This window comes from Lontra canadensis, unplaced genomic scaffold (genome assembly GCF_010015895.1).
Source record: "Lontra canadensis isolate GAN:19392208 unplaced genomic scaffold, GSC_riverotter_1.0 scaffold71, whole genome shotgun sequence".
In the NCBI taxonomy this organism is placed as follows: domain Eukaryota; kingdom Metazoa; phylum Chordata; class Mammalia; order Carnivora; family Mustelidae; genus Lontra; species Lontra canadensis.
In genome coordinates, this window is record NW_022631065.1 from 9961859 (window position 1) to 9980365 (window position 18507).

Below are 18507 nucleotides of genomic sequence, written 5' to 3' on the forward strand. Positions count from 1 at the left end.
AAAAGAGGAAGGATCACGAAGGTAGGAGGGGGTGTAGGAAAGGGACAAGTGTGGAAGTGGGGGGGGGAAGAGTGTGCAGAGGGAAGGGGCCAAGAGTGGGCAACCCTGCAGGGAGGTTAGCAACACCAGCTTGGGGGCAGCCCCTGGACTTGGACATTTGGGGTCTGTAGGTGACGTGTGTGGTGAGGACAGTTTCAGTGGAGGGCTGCGGACAGACCAGATGACAGTGAGTTGAGGATTGAATGGAGGTTAAGAAAGTAATGATAGTAAATACACCCGTTTGTTTGAGACATTTGGTTATGAAAAGAAATATATGGAAAAGTATCAATACATGGGGATATAATGTAGAAGTTTCCTTTAATAGTAATTTACTAATGTGCTTTAAATGATGGAGCAGGTTCAGGCACATTCGGGGTTGAAGGGAAGGAGTCAGTGGGAAGATCAAAGACCAGGGAAGAGGAAGTAGCGTGAGGAAGAAAGTTCTGGCGAGCAGGGGCTTGAAGCACGGCAAAGACCTGTGACCTGACCGAACTTCCCATGTGCCGGGGGGGTTCAAGCTCTGTCGCCCTGCCCATCTTATCACAAGTAAACCCTATGCTTCTGAGAAGTGCAGTAAACCATTCAAAATAAGGCAAATGGATCATATGTTAAATACATTACTCAAACTCGCTAATTTAAAGAATGCCAGGTGTGGGCATTTAAGTGAAGCAAATGAATCAAGCCTTTCATTTGTTATCTTTTCTTCTGTGAGGACCATAGTCTTACACTCCTTGTTCACACCCAAAGTAGATCCCAAACTCTATCCGCTGTGCCCAGATACAGAAGACTGATGGGTCACTGGTGGCAAGTATCAGTTTAATAATAGAAATCACTCCAACTTAAGCACCGGGGTAATGAACGGACTGCCATCCATTTGGTCTGATTGCATCTAACACACCTGTGCATAAGGACACAGTGGTCCAGAACTTGCTACCATGACATTTATGAACCAGAGAATGGATTAAATGGATGTGCTGGGGGGTGTGTAGAAGTTTGGGACCCCTTGACCATCCACCTGGCTAGTGCAATCTCTTCAGGGAAATGAAGAGCCAGTACGTCTTGTCGTCTGCCCTGTGTTTGCCCGTTTATCTTTCAGACCATCTCACTCTAATTTGTCTCTGAATTTCCCAAGCTCACACCTTTTGATCACCGGAAGCAAGTCTTGGAGGAATTTTGGAACCGCTGCAGGCAGTCTTGTAAGGGAGCACTGACAGACGACTCTGTGTCCAGTTCGGTGATGCTGGTAGGTTGAGCTGCTTTAATTTACAATTTTTAAACATTTACTTATTTATTTGAGAGAAAGAGAGCAAGAGCGAGCGCACAAACAAGCAGGGGAGGGAGAGGGAGAGAGAGACTCAAGCCGACTCCAAGCTGGCCGCAGAGCGTGATGCCGGGTTCGATCCCACGACCCTGAGACCATGACTGAGAGGAAACCAAGAGTCCAACACATAACTGACTGAGCCCCCCAGGTGCCCCTTTAATCTAAGCTTTATACTTTGTTCGGAACTCTAGTGTTTCTTATTCCTCTAAAAATGTGACTTTTTATTTGCCACAACTGAAGTATAATTTTTTAATAGGTCATGAGATTAAAATTATAGTAAGATGTCTCCATCACATAATGAGTCCGTGGTATTTTCAATAGAAAAGTAGAAAGATATATATTTTCTAGATAACTTTTTAGGGTCAAATAGAGAGTGGCCAAAAGATCTAACTTACCTTGTCTTCAAGATTAACTATTAGCAATTTCATTTAGACATGCTTCATAGTTCCATCTTTTCACATTTTTATAATCGAAACCTCTCACTTTTACAGTGGCTTCCTATTGGTTAGAGAGAGAGAGAGTTGGTACAGATGACTTATTAAAGTTCTGTTCATGTTTATTTGACCCTGTTGGCCGAGATGAAGAATGGAAAGGACGTGTCAGCCTGTGCATGAGAATCTCCCTATGGAAAACAGAGGGAGAAAAAGATGCAAAATTTATACTAGCTAGGTTTATGGTTTAACTGGTGGATATGTTTTGATTCAAGACCCATCATTTATCAGAGGTAAGATTGTATTGGGCAGCAACCACTGGCTAGAGAAATATTTTGATTTCTACTCCAGTACTCTGAATAAGATATAGTGGTTGAGCCAAGAGTATTTAGCCTTCAAATCTTCTGCCTGGGGCCCAGGAGGAAATAATTCAATGGGAGATAAGCGTCCATTTTGAAACAGAATAGACACCATGCTTCACTGATGCTCGCTTCTCATCCTCTCATCCCTTCTGAGAACAAAGCACTTGAAGAAAGGTGATCAGCACACTGTGGGCAGGAGTGAGGGGGACCCATGTGTACAGTTTATATTCCCTGGGGCTTTTTTCGTTCTATTAGAATTTCTTTGAAACTATGACTGGTGGGCCCATCATATCCTCATATGCCTGTGTACAGGTCAAACTTCACTTGGGGAAAAGGAAAAGGAAGGCCAGTTATGTGGATTTTTTAAAAAATATTTTATTTATTTATTTGACAGACAGAGATCACAAGTAGGCAGAGAGACAGGCAGAGAGAGAGAAGGAAGCAGGCTCCCCGCTGAGAAAAGAGCCCGATGCGGGGCTCGATCCCAGGACCCTGGGATCATGACCTGAGTCGAAGGCAGAGGCTTTAACCCACTGAGCCACCCAGGCACCCAGGACTGTGGATATTATAATTTGGTTGTCTGCATCTGGAAACTAGAATTTCAGAGGGAACATGAGCGTCAACATTGACTGATTTGGTGATTAAAGGCATCCATCAGACCTTGTACAAAGTTGGTGAAAGGTTGGCCTGGACGTGTTCAGTGTTGCATTCTCCGACATTCGGTGTCTGGGAGGTGTTAGTAGCTAATACTATCAAGGGAGTGGTTTCATCTCGACAGGCTGTTGTGGAATGGAATGAATGAATTGAAATGCCATCTGGTAAAACAACTATTCATGGGCCTGCTCAGATATCCCATTACTTTGTCAGGGAATGTAATGGCAAAAGTGAGACAGTAGGTTCAAAAAAAAAAAAAAAAAAAAAAAGAAGAAGAAGAAAGAAAGAAAGAAAGAAGAAATCATCCTGCTTCTCCAAACTATTATTGTACACATTTTCTTTTCATGCTCACTTTTGTAAGACGAGTAAACGTGAAATGACCATAGGGCAGAGCATTAAAAAAAAAAAGAATCTCGGCCTCCCGATTTTCCCAGAGTGACATCATTAGTGGTGACACATTGGTGTCTCTGTCTGCACATCCATTAGCCTCTCATTGGGCCATGAGGCAATTTCCTTTGTCTTTCATTGTTAGGTTTACTTGACTGCCTTGCTCTGACGCTCCTGGAGAACATTTACTACTTCTGGAATTCATAAGTGCTGGGCTTCTGAAGGCTTCTTGTAAATAGCAGTGCCACAGGAGAAGGGGCAAGGATTCTGGTTTCAATCATTTGTACTTTCTTGGGACAGAACCAGATTTCCTACCCTTGACCATGTGGGGATGACCTCACTCACTCAAGGCTGAGATAAATCTAGGGATTTTTGTCAGTTTGGCATTGTCTTAACATGCTTCAGACAAGGGAGTGATTTCAATATTTTCCTTTTCCTGATGACTTTTGGAAATCATCCACTACTCAACTGAGTTTCTTACTGTTTTGTAAACTTCTCATCTGTGAGGATCTAGATTTTGTCTCTGCATTTCCGACAAAAGTGGTTCTTAAAACTGACTGCATATTTTACTTACCTGTAGAAGTTAAAGAAAAAATAAAAACGCCCACCTCTCGAGATTCTGATTCAATTGGTCTGGTCTGAAGTCCAGCTTGTTATTTAAAAAAAATTTTTTTTTAAAGATTTTATTTATTTATTTGACAGACAGAGATCACAAGTAGGCAGAGAAGCAGGCAGAGAGAGAGGAGGAAGCAGGCTCCCTGCTGAGCAGAGATCCGGATGTGCGACTTGATCCCAGGACCCTGGGATCATGACCTGAGCCGAAGGGAGAGACTTTAACCCACTGAGCCACCCAGGTGCCCCAGCTTGTTATTTTAAAACACTCGCCAAGTGAGGTCTGAGTGTCAAGTGTAGGTTGTCTACAGTGTCTGGGCAATTTCCTGTGAAGGGCCGGTGGTCTCCAGGAACTTGAGTTAACTGAGCTCATGGATAGGTAAATGGGCTACATGGGGACACTGGTTTGGGGTGAGGACATATCTGGACATACCTCATTGCAGCTTGTTTTCAGGTAGAACCATAAGAGCCTGAGGGTCTCACCAGGTCAGCTGGTAGCTCAGCTTCATTCAGTGTCTGCCTTTAGGTGTTGGGCCTCAGTTTCCTTATCAATAAAATGAGGATAATCAAAGTCTGAGGTTGTATTTTTGTTTGAGGCAACACCAGTGGTGAAAATTTGTCACAGTGAACTTTGTGTAAAACGGTCATATTGCTGTTATAGAAACACGGATGGGAGTCTGGGAAGGGGCAGGAGCAGGATTGTGTCTGGGGACCTGGCCAAACAGAAACGAATGAATGGGGCTCAGTGAGGACCGAGACATAGGGATCCTCCTACCCAATCCTGGCATCATGATGTTGTCAAAGGAATGCCACAGCCCCCCTCGCTGATGGATGAAATGACCACATCCCCTCTGGGCTAACAGAAGGGACCTGGTCCTGAGTGGGGTGAGCTATAGCCCACAGCATCAGGGTGTGGGGTGGTGGAGCCCCGCTCTGAGCCCAGTGCCTTGGGGGCCCCGTGAACTCTCCAGGGAGGACAGGCCTGCTGGCAGCCACACCAGTGAGGCTGCTCACACTGGAGCCCGGCTCACAGCCCAGGGCTGGACCATGCCGTGGTTACTTTGGGTTCTGGTTTCCCGGGATGAACCTTTTTCTTTTCCTAACTCCCCACTACTGGCTGGAACTAGAGCTGACGCTGTACGTGTGCACGACACCCTCCTGTCTCAGCCTCTGCCCAGATAGTCCTCTGGATCTCAACCCTGTCTTGTGCTCTCATCCGCTTCCACCCTTCAGGCCAGTCCAGGACTCCTGGACTGCAAGCAGCTCTGCAAGGCGGCCACTGAGCGTCTGCCCTGGCCTAGCATGGGGGCTTCAGGCCCCTTCCTCATGTCTGACCTAAAGGCTGAAATGCTGCCTAATGCTATTCTCTTCCTCTTCCTCCTCCTCTTCCTCTTCTTCTTCTCTCTCTCTCTCTCTCTTTCAAAGATTTATATATTTGGGAGAGAGGGAGAAAGCAGGGGGGAGAGGCAGAGAGAGTTGAAGCAGGTTGCCGAGCAATGCGGGTCTCGATCCCAGGACCCTGGGATCATGACTGAGCTGAGGGCTGATGCTTTACCCACCGAGCCCCCCAGGAGCCCAGGTGTAATGCTATTCTTTCATTATGTCCTTCTAGAGATGGAAAACAGATCTCCTCCTTTATGATAGTCATGCTGTTACTGAAGTTCTGGATCTTCTCATCTTGGGACAGAAGCCCCACTTACTTTCAATTTCTCTTAGTCTACAGGTTATGTCCCCGCACCTGCCCTCAGGCTGTGGGATGTCAAGCCACACACAGGACCTTAGTAAAAAGGCAATCACGGACAACTATTTTATAGGTGGGAAAATGAGGCATAGAGGGTTTTGATGACGTGTCACCATACAAATGAATGGGACTTGAAGGACTCTCTTTTCCCTGGAAGGGGCAGAGTGGAGGGGGGACAGGGGTGGTGGGGGATGGGGACAGCAGTAGCAGCGGCAGTCGGGGAGCTGCGGGGACCAAGAGAGCTTCCCTTCATGATGCCTCAGTACTCTCATTTATAAAATAAGAAAACAGGAGCATTTCATCTGTCAAGACGCTGTGAGGATGAAAGGAAAAACAGGTGAAGAGGCCGGGTGCGGGGTCTGGCTGCTGAGACACTAGTCCGTGGAAAACCCACGCACACGCAAATGTGCGCATGTGGCCATGAAGCCAGCAACTTCCAGAAGTCTCAGGCCTGGCCCGTGGGCTGCCTGGGATAGCCTCTGGGTGCAACGACTTCTGTAGAACCCTGGGCCAGTCACTCCAAAGCTGCCCTCTACGTAAGGACGTATGTTCTGGAAAATCACCCATGGAAGACCCTCAAGAGGGCTCTGGAACCTCCTCTGTTGAGCTGCACAACCGGAGGCGGGGGGTGCCTCGGACAGCAGCTCTCGTCCCTCTATGTCTGTGGTGCCTACGACCAGCTGGGGTGCAGGGGCTCCCCAGTACCTTCCTCATTATCATGAAATGAGGTGATCCCCAAGCAGGGTATTTAGCCCAAGGCCTGGTGTGCACGAAGTAGTCAGCAAATGTTAGCAGTTCTTCATAGCCATAGTTTTAAATCCAAAGCTAGGTTCATGGGTCTGAGTATTTCCAAATGTCCTTCCTCCAGTTTAGGGGGACAAATGAATTAGGGACAAATGGATTAGGGCCAAATACGGTAAGTCTATACCATCTTTTGGCATCAGTGGACTTATTCATTTAATCGTATATTTGGCACACGTTACCAATTATGTGTGTGGCCCTGCGCTCAGCACACAGTCCTCGGATCCCCCGTGTTCGTGCATGGCTCTGCACGGGGCCGGTGTACATGAGATGAAAACCACGAAAACCCACTTGTCAACATCGCCTTTCATTTGCCTGCTGATAAAGCTGGAGAGTGAGGAGAAGCTCTGATTGTGGCTGGTCGCAAGCAGGGGATGGGGCGGGGGTGGAATCTTGAGTTAGTCAAGTGTTTCTTTTACAGATAGGGAGACTGAGGCCTGAGAGGGGGGTACATGCCCAAGTACAGAGAGTAATTTAGGGACCATCTGAGGCTAGAATCTGCTTTCCTGATTAAGTTTAGGGAACAAGGGCCCTTTCCAGCACACCAGTCGCCTCTGTGTGAGAGTGAGATACTTAGTCTTATATTTTCTTTTCTTTTTTTTTTTTTTAAGATTTTATTTTATTTATTTGACAGAGATCACAAGTAGGCAGAGAGAGAGAGGAGGAAGCAGGCTCCCCGCGGAGCAGAGAGCCTGATGCGGGGCTCGATCCCAGGACCCTGGAATCATGACCCGAGCCAAAGGCAGAGGCTATAACCCACTGAGCCACCCAGCTCCCCTTATATTTTCATTTATACATGGGTGTTCTTTTCCTTTCTGAAGAGGTGCATTTCAAGGTTAAATGAAGTAGCTCTTGAATGAGTCTAGAACAGTGGTTCTCAACTCTGACTGTATTAGACCATCTGGAAAGCATTCCAGAAATACTGATGTTGGAGCCGCACCTCGAACCAGTTAAATAAGCATTTGTGGGGGTGCGACAGGGGTCTCATACTGGTTTTTAAAGCTTTGCAGTCATTCCAGTATACGGACATTGGTATAGAGAGAGGTGCTTCCAAAATTCTGGTGCATATTTGAATCTCTGGAGATCTTGTGAAAATGCAGATTCTGATTCAGTAGGTCAAATGAGACTGGCAAGTTCTGATTTCTAATAAGCTCCCAATCGGTGTTAATACTGCCAGTCTGGGGACACCCTTGGGTATTAATTCCAGAGGGCATCCTGGATTCTGTTCATCCCGGATTCTGGTCATTGTTTACTCTAGCCTGAGGTCTGGAAGTTACCTCTTCCCTTCATCTTCTCCTCATTTGCCCCTGGCAGCTCTTGTCACCAGGTCCTGGCAGTTCCACCCCAGTGCTCCCTGCGGCTCTTACCCAGTCTTGATGGACTGATTCAACATTCTCTTTCCTGCTTCCCCACCACCGCTCCCCGCTTTGGCCACATTCTCTGCTATATGGCCTCCTCATAGGGCTTTCTCATTCCTTCTTTCCTCTGCCCATGTTGTTTTTATTCCACAGAACACTCTTTCTGTCCCTGACCTCTCTCGTAAGAGACCACGGCATCCCTGGACCTCGTCTGTGCTTCTACTCGTCACCAACGACGACTGTCTAGGAACAACATGCCCTTCTGGTTCAATTCTGCGTTTCCAGCGCCCAGCTCAATGTCGATCATGCTCTCAGTAAATACTTGCTGAATTTAACAAACAAAACCTCAACTTTGAATGAGCAAGGCCAAAAACCTCCGCAGCTTTCCTGATCAAAATGAACATTCCTTTCAGATTATGCATCAGATTTAAATACCCCACTGGAAAACAAAACAAAAAAAAAGTCGATCAAATTTAACAAAGTAAGTACTTATATCCTGTCTGGGTTGGGTGGTTTAATAGGGGCTCAAAGCAGGCGACGGGACAGGAATGAGAGGATGGATGCTGGCAAGAGCTCGGAGATCTGCTTTCAAATCTGGACTCGTCCCAGCAGGGGGAAAGGCTAGAGCTCCGGGACAGGGTGGAGACGGCCGGCCGACCCGGAACCTTCCGGGGCCCTGAAGAGGGTCTGAAGCGCGCGGAGGCAGGCATGAGTTGAGGAGCATAAACTAACTTGGCGTGGAGGGAGGCGCCGCACGCCGCCGCCGTTCAGGTTTCGCGTCTTTCCAGCGCCCACATGGGCCGCGCGGGCTTGGGGAAGGGGGCGGGGGAGAGGGAGGGCAGGTCCGGAGCCGAGGGGGTGGAGGAAGGGGGAGACCGAAGGAAATGAGACAACCTTTTCCTCCCACTGACTCGCGCTGCTCCAGCGTCTGCGGGGCTCGGTGCGACCGCCCGTGAGCGCCGAGGCCAGGACCCCGCGCCCGGCGCCAGCCCAAGCGGCTCCTCCACTGGGATTTCTCTCCGAGGCGTCAGTGCCGGCCCAAGTCCGGGGCGCCTCTTTGCTGCTTCCTCCCCTCGGCGATCGGCTCCGGGTCCCCCTGCTTGGCCCGGCGCGCCCAGAGCGCAGCCCCCGGAAGTGCGCGCCGGCGGCCCCGGCGAAGGTAAGCAGCGCTCGAGAGCGCGCCCAGGGCGCAGGGGACTCCAGGCATCCCCAGCCGACCTGGGTTTCCCCGGAGTGCCCCCTCTTCGGAAACACCCAGAGCACTTATGACCTGAAGCCGCTGCTTTGTTCCTGAACCCCCTGCCCAGGTGTTGTAGGCTGGGTCCCCCAGGGAACTCTGCTTCCCAGCTCTTTCTTTTTTGCCTCCTCTTCATCCTGTTTTCCTGTTGCTTCTCCACGCTCACCCGCCCCCCACTCCCCACCCCCCACCCCCGGGTTTCTTTTTCTCGATCCGCAAACTCTCAGCTCTCTGCCTTTGCAGCCTGGCTTCGGAGAGCGGGTCCTGCGCAAATCTCGGCGCTTCTCTCCTCCCCCGTCACGGGAGCCTGGGCTAAGCGGGTCGGCCCGTGGCAGTAACTGCCTTTGAGCCCAGGCCTGCCGGATGCGGACCTGCCCGAAATTTCTGTGGCGCGCGTTTAAACTCACGGATCTCGCTCCTTTTGGAGGCACCCAGCTCGCCGTGCGCTTTTGGCGACCCCCAGGACCCCGAAATCAGAGCGCACTGGGGAGTGGAAAGGCTGTTGGCGCCCCCTAAAGCCTCAGTGGGACGCTCTGCTGTTGGAGAGGGACGCAATCAGCTCCTTGCCGCTCTCTCCCTGTTCCCCAGGATTGGAAAGAGTTGGGGGAGCACTCGATCCCGGGCACGAGTGAGGCGGGGAGGTAATGATGATGCCTCTCTGAGGGAGAGGAGGGCCAACCGCGTCGTGCCAGCTTGCCATCTTGCTCTTATTATACCACCTGAGTTCTCACATCTAGCCTCTGAGTAGGGACTCCCCCTGTTCTACAGGCGGGCAAAATGAGACGCAGAGAAGGTAAGTAATGTGTCCAGGGCCACACAGTTGGGAAGGGGCCCAGCTGGGATCGGGTACCAGCTGGTTTATACCACACATCCCATGTCCAGCCGTATAGAGGGTTTTCTCTATCCAGAGTGAGCAGGAACCGGTCATCTCCCGCTGGCTCATACCATGGAGAAGCAGGCTTTTTCTTTTTTGAGCAAATGCATCTCTAGCTTATTCGCACCCAGATGATTTATTTAGTACCTACTGTCTTCACAGTTCAGCGGCAAGCACCGAGTTTTCACCTTTGAACCTCACTCTTTTATCCTCTTCTCATCAGCCAGTCTCTCAAAAAAATACACAGTTCTGCCCCAGAATTATTTCCGGACAGGGAGTTCGGCTCAGCGGCTAAAGCCCAGGCCCTGGAGCTGGACCACCAGCCTGGGAGTCTGGCTGAGGCCCTCCTGTACCTTTCTTTCTGCAGCCGGAGTTCCTCATCTGTAAAGTGGGGATGGGAGGATTTAAAGCAGTTGTTCTCAACCAGGGTTTCCATTTTTGCCTCCCAAGTGACATCTGGCAATGTCTGGAAGCATTTTTGGCTGTCGGCATGTAAGTGGGGGAGAATGCTGTTCAGCTGGTGGGCAGAGGCCAAGGATGCTGCTGAGTAGCCTGTAATGCACGGGACAGCCCCCCACAGCAAGAATTCTCCAGCCCCCCACATGTCAGTAGTGCTGAGGTGGAGAAACCCTGGCGTCATGTCTCGGTTCGTGAGGGGTGCTCTTATGCCCAGCTCTCAGCTTCTTCTCTGCTCCAGTTTGGTTGATTATACCAGCCCCGTCCCCAAATCTCCTCTCAGTCCACTGCCAGAATTCGGTTGCTCAAACTACGACTACATTGTCTTAATACTGTTGTTGGCCCCCCGGGGCTAACAGAGGGATGGGAAGCTGTGCATGTTTTGCAAGCACCAAAGCCAGCTCTCGTAAACACCCAGGCTTGAGAATCGCTGTCTTGCAGGGTCACATCTGACCTGCGACATTGGCTCACACGGCTGTTCATGGTAAGGCCTCACCTTACCTTCCCAGCCTTGCCTGAGTTCACATCTGGGGGTGCCTGCCATACCACCCAACTTAGGATTTTGGTATTCTGGGTCCTGACTTTCTCGAATTCCCTTCCTCCTCCTTGGCAAATTCCTTGTCGTTCTTTGAGGCTAGAGCTCCAGTCTCCTCCCGAGGGCAGCGTTCTCGCTCCCTGCTGCCCCAGCGCAGGCCCTCCTCTGCCTTTATCTTTCAATATTTCTTCCCTGTAGGGGTGACTGTATAGGGATCCCTTGCTCATCCCCATACTGGTCTCTGGGTGCCTCGAACCTAGCACAGGGCTGGACTTGTGGTGGTGGTTAAGCTTGTGGGCTGCCAGTGTTCAAATCCCAGCTCTGCCCCTTATTAATTCTGTGATCTTGAGCAAGCTGATTCAGTGTCTCAAAGCCTTCTTTGGTAAAATAGGAAGAAATCATCAGTCACATCCGCAGACTGGTGTGACGAACTAATGAGATAATACTGACTGCCGCTCCATGCCAGGACAGGGTTCGAGTTTAGCATTTTATGTTTTTACTCATTCAGTCCTCCCAGTGAGCCTTTAAAGTTCGAACTCATATTGCCCTGTTTTCCCGACAAAGAAACAGAGGCAGAGAGAGGCTCAGCAGTTGACACAAAGTCACACAGCTAATGAGTGGTAGGGCCAGAACTCACACAGACGTGAGGACTGTGGCACATAACACGCTTCACACTCTGTAGGTAGAGGCCTTAGCTTGGTCCTCCCCATAGAGTAAGTGCTCAATAAAGATGGGCTGAGGTTTGTGGTGCTTGTTAATTAAGAGCCGAAGTCTGTCGGATTTCCCACCCTTACCATACCTGTGATCTACGACTGTGCCATGATTTTCACGGCTCCTGTTCTTTTCCTCTCCTCCTTGCCTGGAGCCCAGCCTCAGAGAGACAGCACGTTGGGGTCAGTCCTCTGTCACAGTGCTGGGTTATCACCAACGAACTTGATGCTGAATGCAGTCGTAAGTGAGCCGTAGTAAGTCGTAAGTAAGTAGGTTAGGGTCAGAAGAGTACGAAGTCTTGGGGGAGGAGGGTGTGGAGTTCACCTGCCAGGGGGAGAGAGAGATTTAGACTTGGGGTCAGGAACTGACTCCAGCTTTGCCCTTCCCAAGACCGGGCCCCTAGCGGTGTGCAGCGAGTACATAAGTACTGGTGAAATCAATCCATCAACGAATGTGTGATGGGTGGGTCAATGGCGCCCTCTGGGTTCCCCACCTTATCCTGATCAGATGCAGAGTGCGCTTTCTCTCCAAGTTTTATAAGGACTGTTTATATAATAAAGGCAAAACCTGCTAAGAGAATGTAATGCCCCATACGGAGTTTTGGGGAACCTTCTATTTGTGCGGTGTGTGATACTGGATACCAGGTTTACAGGTGGTCGCTCCACCAACTTGGAATCTTTTATTTCCATGAATGCAGCACTGCCTTTGAAAGCTGAGCCCCTTTCTCACTGTTCCATAGACACTTGCTCTGTGGGCCAGACGGCCTTGCACAGATACCTGCATGTTTGTGTGTTCTGGCTTCTTCCACAGCTGACCCACATAGCTACGGCCCCCTGAGTTTGCTTGTTTTGGCAGGTTGCCCCCCAGACTTCAGTGGGATGAGGTTACCTGGTATGTGCAAGGCCTTGAGTTTTGTTAGGGGTCACAGAAATACTCTGATAAAGTTGCTTTTGAGGATAGAGCAGGGTGAGAAGTTTCCTGTCCATCAACCCGTTAGAGACCCCTCAGATTCTCCATAGCACTGCCTCCCCTCTTTCAGATACCACACTCTTACTGCCTCCTGGGATTAGCACCTCTCTCGGGCCAGCAGCTGGCTGATCTGAGAAACAGATTCCCCTGGGTGCTAAGGACTGTGGTAAGGTCAGACTCAACATCTTTGGGGCATCCCCTGCATTTTCACTGAGGCCCAGAACATTGCACCTTGGCTGCCGTCTTGAGTAGCCCTTTGTCACTGACCAGCAGGCAGATTCATGAAGCTCGTTCCTGCTTGGGTCTGGTTCTGGGGAAAGCTACCTCCCCTGTTTTGGTCTTGGGCTGTGTTCCCTGTGAAATCTACTTCCACTGTTGGCCTCTAGGTGAAAATCTGTTTGGTGCTGTAAGGGGCATTTGGTTTAGACTAAATTAGATGGGATCATAAGTGTCAGGGTGGGTTTGGACTACACGTGGGGTGAGTGGCTGGTGCTGGGTGCCAGAGACACAAACATGAAGAGGACATGGTCCTTATCATCACGGTCATAGTCCACGATGTGTGAGGGACACACGAACAGATCATCAGCGTTTGACAAGTGGAGAAGAGATAAGAGCTGAGAATTGGGGGCCAAAAGGCAACAACCACTGTGGAGTGAGGAGAGATTTCTGACAGAAGAGGATATTGGAGTTGGGTCTTAATGGAGAAGTAGGAACTTGTTCGGTTTGGGGGGACTAGTGAGCATGGGTGTGACAGACAGGAAACTGCATGTACGTGGTACAAAGCCAAGGAAGGTGCTGACAGAGACCAAGGTATGTGAAGATGGGAGGTGGTGATGGGGCCTTGGTCGGGGGGTAACTAACTTTTCAGCCGGGCAGGAGTCTGTTCCTCTTTGTTGGGAGACAGTGGAGGGGGAATTTTAAGCTCAGGTGTACTGAACTCTTTGAATGATGGCTCTCCCTCCAGTCTCTACTGGCCTGTTTCCTTCAGGGCAATGGGACCAGAGCCCAGGGGCTGTGGGAGGGACACTGTCTCCAGTAAGCGAAGAAACCTCAGTCATAAACAAAGCTACATTGGTGGTTGTGGGTTGTTTTGTTTTCTTTTCAAAGCTCTGGCTGATGAACTGTGTGGATGGCCCCTCCTGAGTCTGGGTTTTGAATGTTACCTTTAGAGCATCCAAAAGGCTGAAACAATTGCTGAACTTAGTGGGGGAGGGAGGAGGAAAGGAGAGAGAAGGGTGCTGGGGGTTGTCGATCAGCTCTGTTTTACATAAAATCCAGCATGTGACCTCCTAGATCAGACTCCAGGGCTGCCATGTTCCCTGGGTGGGAGCTGTCTTCACAGTTGCAGTGCTCTTGGACCCCAGAGCCTTTTGCAAGAGGCTCACCACAGGTGATGGGTACATATGCTTGCTGATGGGACCCTGGATGTAAGTGTTTCTGTAGGTCATCCCAAGACTTCCCTCATTTACTCGCCACTCAGTGACCACCCCCCCGGCATGTAGGAGGTGCTCAGTAAAAGAGAAACGAGTGGATGAATGCCCTAGCATGTAAGACTCATCCTGACCTGCAAGACGCCCTTGCCTGAATGGAGAGACAGACAAGGAACCCAGCCAACACAGCATAGTGTGCTAGTGCCACGACAGAGAAGGCACGGGGGCAGAAACAGGCTCCATCATAGGGTCAAGGACGGAGCCCAAGAGGCAGTGGTCGCTTCTGAGGAGCAGCGTCACCCCAGGGCAAGTGGCTGGTAGGTGATGACAATAGTAGTCTCTGGGGCAGGTGTCAGTACCCTTGATAAGGACTTGACTTGCTTTCCTGGCATTGCCCCTCACGACCACCTTCTGAGATGGGTGTTGGAGGAGGAACCGGGATCCCACCCACAGATGACAGGCAAACCTGGGATCCCATCAGGCCCCCAGACTCCAAGCCCTTCGCCACTGCCCCAGACAGTTTCGGGACGGTCATGTGATCCTTGAAGATGTGGTTAGGAAATCTAGTTTGCAAGAAGGCAAGACAAGGTTTGTGGGTTGTGCGGGGTGGGTTGGGGGTGGGAATGACCATGTCCTCCTTATTTATCCCCTTTCCTCTCCCCTGCCTGGTGTTTGAGGCCTTACCTTGTTGGGAGACTGAAGCAGTTGTAAGCTCTCTGCTCTGGGGATCAACACGGGTGTCCTCCTCCTCTTGCCTCGTCTTTGATCATCCAGGCAGCTTGCACTTTGTCCTCTAAGGTGAGAGGAGGCGGAAATGCTGCTCAGCAGAAAAGTAACCGTAAACTTGTATGGGAAAGAAGGCTTTTTACAAAACACCTGCTGTAACATAACCCTCTTCCCCTTTGCCCTGTGCCCTTCTGCCCATGTCATTCTGACCGTCAGTAAGTAGCCTCAGGGAACAGATGTCGGGGGATCTTGTTTCTGCGCAGGGACCCCTGATCAAAAGGGTCTGCCTAAAGCTGTCTTCCTCTGGCACCTCCACAAACACAGCTGACGAGTCCTTTTACTCGCTCACCTTGACAAGACAAGCCAAGGCAGCCCATGGGAAGGGATAGGAGGGGTCTCTTACGGGAAGACACATACAACATTTTCCGGAAGCTCCTATCCTTTGTGCACTTGGGTGAGCACGCTCTGACGGCAGCTCCTTTCCTTGCTCTAGTGAGATGTGCTGGTGAACCTGTGGGTGGACAGAATGAGCACTGGAAGGGGAATCAGTACTGACACTATTCTACTATGTGGACCTGGTCCCTTCCTCTCTCCATGGGTCCAGTTACGTGGGGGCAGGGATGGTCAGCCTGGAAGTTCTCCAGCATTAGACCCTGCTGTGTGTCAAAGCAGGGGGCACTGTGAGGGTGTTGCAGAGGTACTGAAAACAGTGACTTGGGCATTTAGAGTCTGGAAAAGATGCCCGTGAAAGTGAAGGTTGTCCCTGGGGATGTAGGCTTTCATGGTCACAGAGACAGCTTTGTGGCTTTGCTCTGTCTGCTCAGCTGAAGCTGTCAGTGTTTGCTGACACCCTTTGCACCAGTGTGAGGTCCTGGGGACACTGAGAACAACAAGATACTCTTTTTGCTCAAGAGCCTCAGCAGTCCAGCATGGACACAGGACACTCAGAGATAGGAATACAGTATTCTGCTATCCATCTCTCTCATTAAAGCAAGTTCTCTGAATGCAGGACTTATGTCTTGTTGATTCCCAAATCCCTGGAGGCTTCCATGAGCTCTGACATCTAGTAGGTGCTCGATCAATGACTGTTGTGCCACTAAAATTCTGTGTTAGACTCACTCACTGAGATAGCCATCAAGAAGAGGGGCACCTACACAGGGCTTGGATAGCAGCTGAGTCCAAGAGGACATGCATCCAGGAGGCTGAGACGGAGGGATCCAGGCTGATGAGAAAAGAAGGACATCATAGTCAGAGAGGCCAGGAAGAAGTACCGCCCTGCCAGGTGAGCAGGTAGGGTGTGCTCCAAGAGAGCAAGGGAGTGAGTGTGGATGGAGAGAAGGGAGGCAGATCTATAAACGGGCAAAGGGACCACATCAGGAAAAGTCTTGCTGAAGAATTGAGATTTTATTCTGTATGCACTGGGGAGCTACTATAGAATTTCACAGAGAGGAGAGAAGTCAGAGTTTCGTTGTAAAAATAGACCCCTCTGGCATAGAGTAGACATCAGAGAGGAATAAGATAGAGGGCAGGAAGACCAGTTAGGACACCATTCAGTTTTCAAGAGTGGGGAAAAGCCCGGGGTATGGAGTCAGACAGACCTCCGTCTGCATCCCCGCCCCATGACGTCTTTGCTTCTTTGTGTAACAGGCTATCTATTAAACCTCTCTGTGCCTCCGTCTTCTCATCTGAAGACAGGGACTCCCAAGTTCTCCATCATGGATGGGTGGTGTTCAGGATTATGTAGATGAAGTAGGTGAAGTGTCTATCTCCGTGACTGAGCCATAATCAGTATGTGATAATAGTGGTGAAAGTTATTTTTAACTATTGTTACTTATTGTCATCCAGGTGAGAAATAATGAGGCTCTAGAGGCATTGGCCATAAGGGTGGGGAATTGGGCACAGGCTCAAGAAATACTTTGGCAATGAAGTTGACAGAGTTTGGTGACTGATTGCGTGGGGGAGTAAGGGAAGGGCAGGAGTCTAGGATGACTCTGGGATTTTGACCTGGATAGCCAAGAGGAAAGATAGTGGGGCTGTTCATTAGGAGACTTTATGGTGAGGAGGCGGTGGGGGGGGCAGTGGGGGGCGGGGGCGGAGGAGAGGAGGGGGTGGAGCAGAAGGAGGTGGGCAGTGGACAGGGAGAGCAGCATTTGCAGGAAGGATGATGAGCTCAGTTTCAGACAAACTGAACTTGAAGCATTTTAGGGATGGCCAGGGAGACATGTCTAGTAGGCACATGGTTTGTAGGTTTGACGTTCAGGAGAGAAGTCTTTTTTTTTTTTTTTTTTTTAAGATTTTATTTATTTATTTGACAGATAGATCACAAGTAGGCAGAGAGGCAGGCAGAGAGAGGAAGGGAAGGAAGCAGGCTCCCTGCTGAGCAGAGAGCCCGACACGGGGCTTGATCCTAGGACCCTGGGATCACGACCTGAGCCGAAGGCAGAGGCTTTAACCCACTGAGCCACCCAGGTGGCCCCAGGAGAGAAGTCTTAAAGAAGGTTCAAGGGCAAACTTTTAACAAGAGGTGATGAAGTCATGGTATGGCTCAGTTACCCAAGGAGAGAGAGAGCAAGGGAAGAGGAATTATGATGGCTAATGCTTATTGAGTCTATACTGTGTGTTCTAAGTACTTCCTGTGCCTTAATCCTCTCAACAGCCATTGCCAGGGAAGGCCATTATTGTACCTGCTTTATAAATGAATAAGTGGAGGCACAGGGACAGTACGTCACTTGCCCGAGGTCATACAGCTGTAAGTCATAGACCTGGGATATTAGCCCAGGCAGTCAGATCCGGGCCTGTGCTATCTGTCTGTACCAGACTGCCTCCGAGAGTGGGTGGCCTCTGAGGGAGGGGAAAGGGAGGACCCAGTGCAGGCGACAGGGAGGGGCTGGGCAGAGAGGCAGGAGGAGATGGAAGACTGCCATGTGAAAGAGGAGAGTGTCCGGGAGGGAGGAATCTATAACATCAAGTGACGTGGAAATCCACTAAGAAGTGGAATAGCCATGGATCTGGGAATTAGGGAGCAATTGGTGATGGTGAGGGGAGTTTGAAAGATGAGGAGGCTTAAAGAACAAATGTGAGGTGAGGAGGTAGTGATACCAAGTACAGGCAATTCTTTCCAGAAGCTTGGCTTTGGAAGTAACAGGAGAGAGGGAGTGTTTCACAGATGGAAAGACCCATTACTATATATAGGGGGAGGGTCGGAGCCAGAGCGGGCCCCACAGAGTGGCTGTGAATGCACTGTACACACTGGGAGAAGTATCTCTATGTCATTTTTCTTTTTCACACAGATTTTTAATATTTCTCCCCATGTTCTGGAAAGCTTCCATGGGAATGGCTGGAAATCACTCATGAAGCTCCTGATAGGTGTTTCAGATCTTTAGCTTTTGGTAGGGGCAGTAGAGAAAATGTTTTTCACAGGGCCCAGCGTGAGTCATCACGTGTGGTCAGATCCAGATCATATCAAGATGCATGTGTAATACATCATCTACTGAATTTGTCTTTGAAATAGTCTGTGAGAGAGCACAGTGCACTGGGGCCCCATGTCACGCGTCTCTCGTCCATTTCAAAGCCAGTGCCCTTCCCCATTCCCACACTGCGCTGGAAAAGGAGATCAGGGCTGGAGGTGAATCTGCAGAAGGAGACAAAGAGTTGTTTGGGTCTTATAGAAATTGGAAGACACATTATCAGGTGATTTGCTGGGGTGACAGCTCTACACTTAGAATGACTGTAGGTGATTTGGCTACTGCCGCTAAAGTTCTTAGTAATAAACAAGACTGACATTTCCTTATAAATGCTTTTTACCAGGCTTAGAGGACACAGGTCCAACAGGCCCTGAGAAGATACATTTATCTAGAGCCAAA

The 18507-nt window shown here is 49.9% G+C and overlaps 1 protein-coding gene across 1 annotated transcript in view; it reads left to right on the top strand.

Moving 5' to 3' along the window:
- The first annotated feature begins 8220 nt into the window (after window positions 1-8220).
- The window catches only part of EVA1A (eva-1 homolog A, regulator of programmed cell death), a 50840-nt gene continuing 40553 nt past the window's right edge, over window positions 8221-18507 (top strand). The window contains 2 exon segments of the mRNA XM_032880696.1: window positions 8221-8408; window positions 8632-8865. Of these exon segments, the coding sequence (XP_032736587.1) occupies window positions 8255-8408; window positions 8632-8865 (388 nt within the window). The 5' untranslated portion in view covers window positions 8221-8254.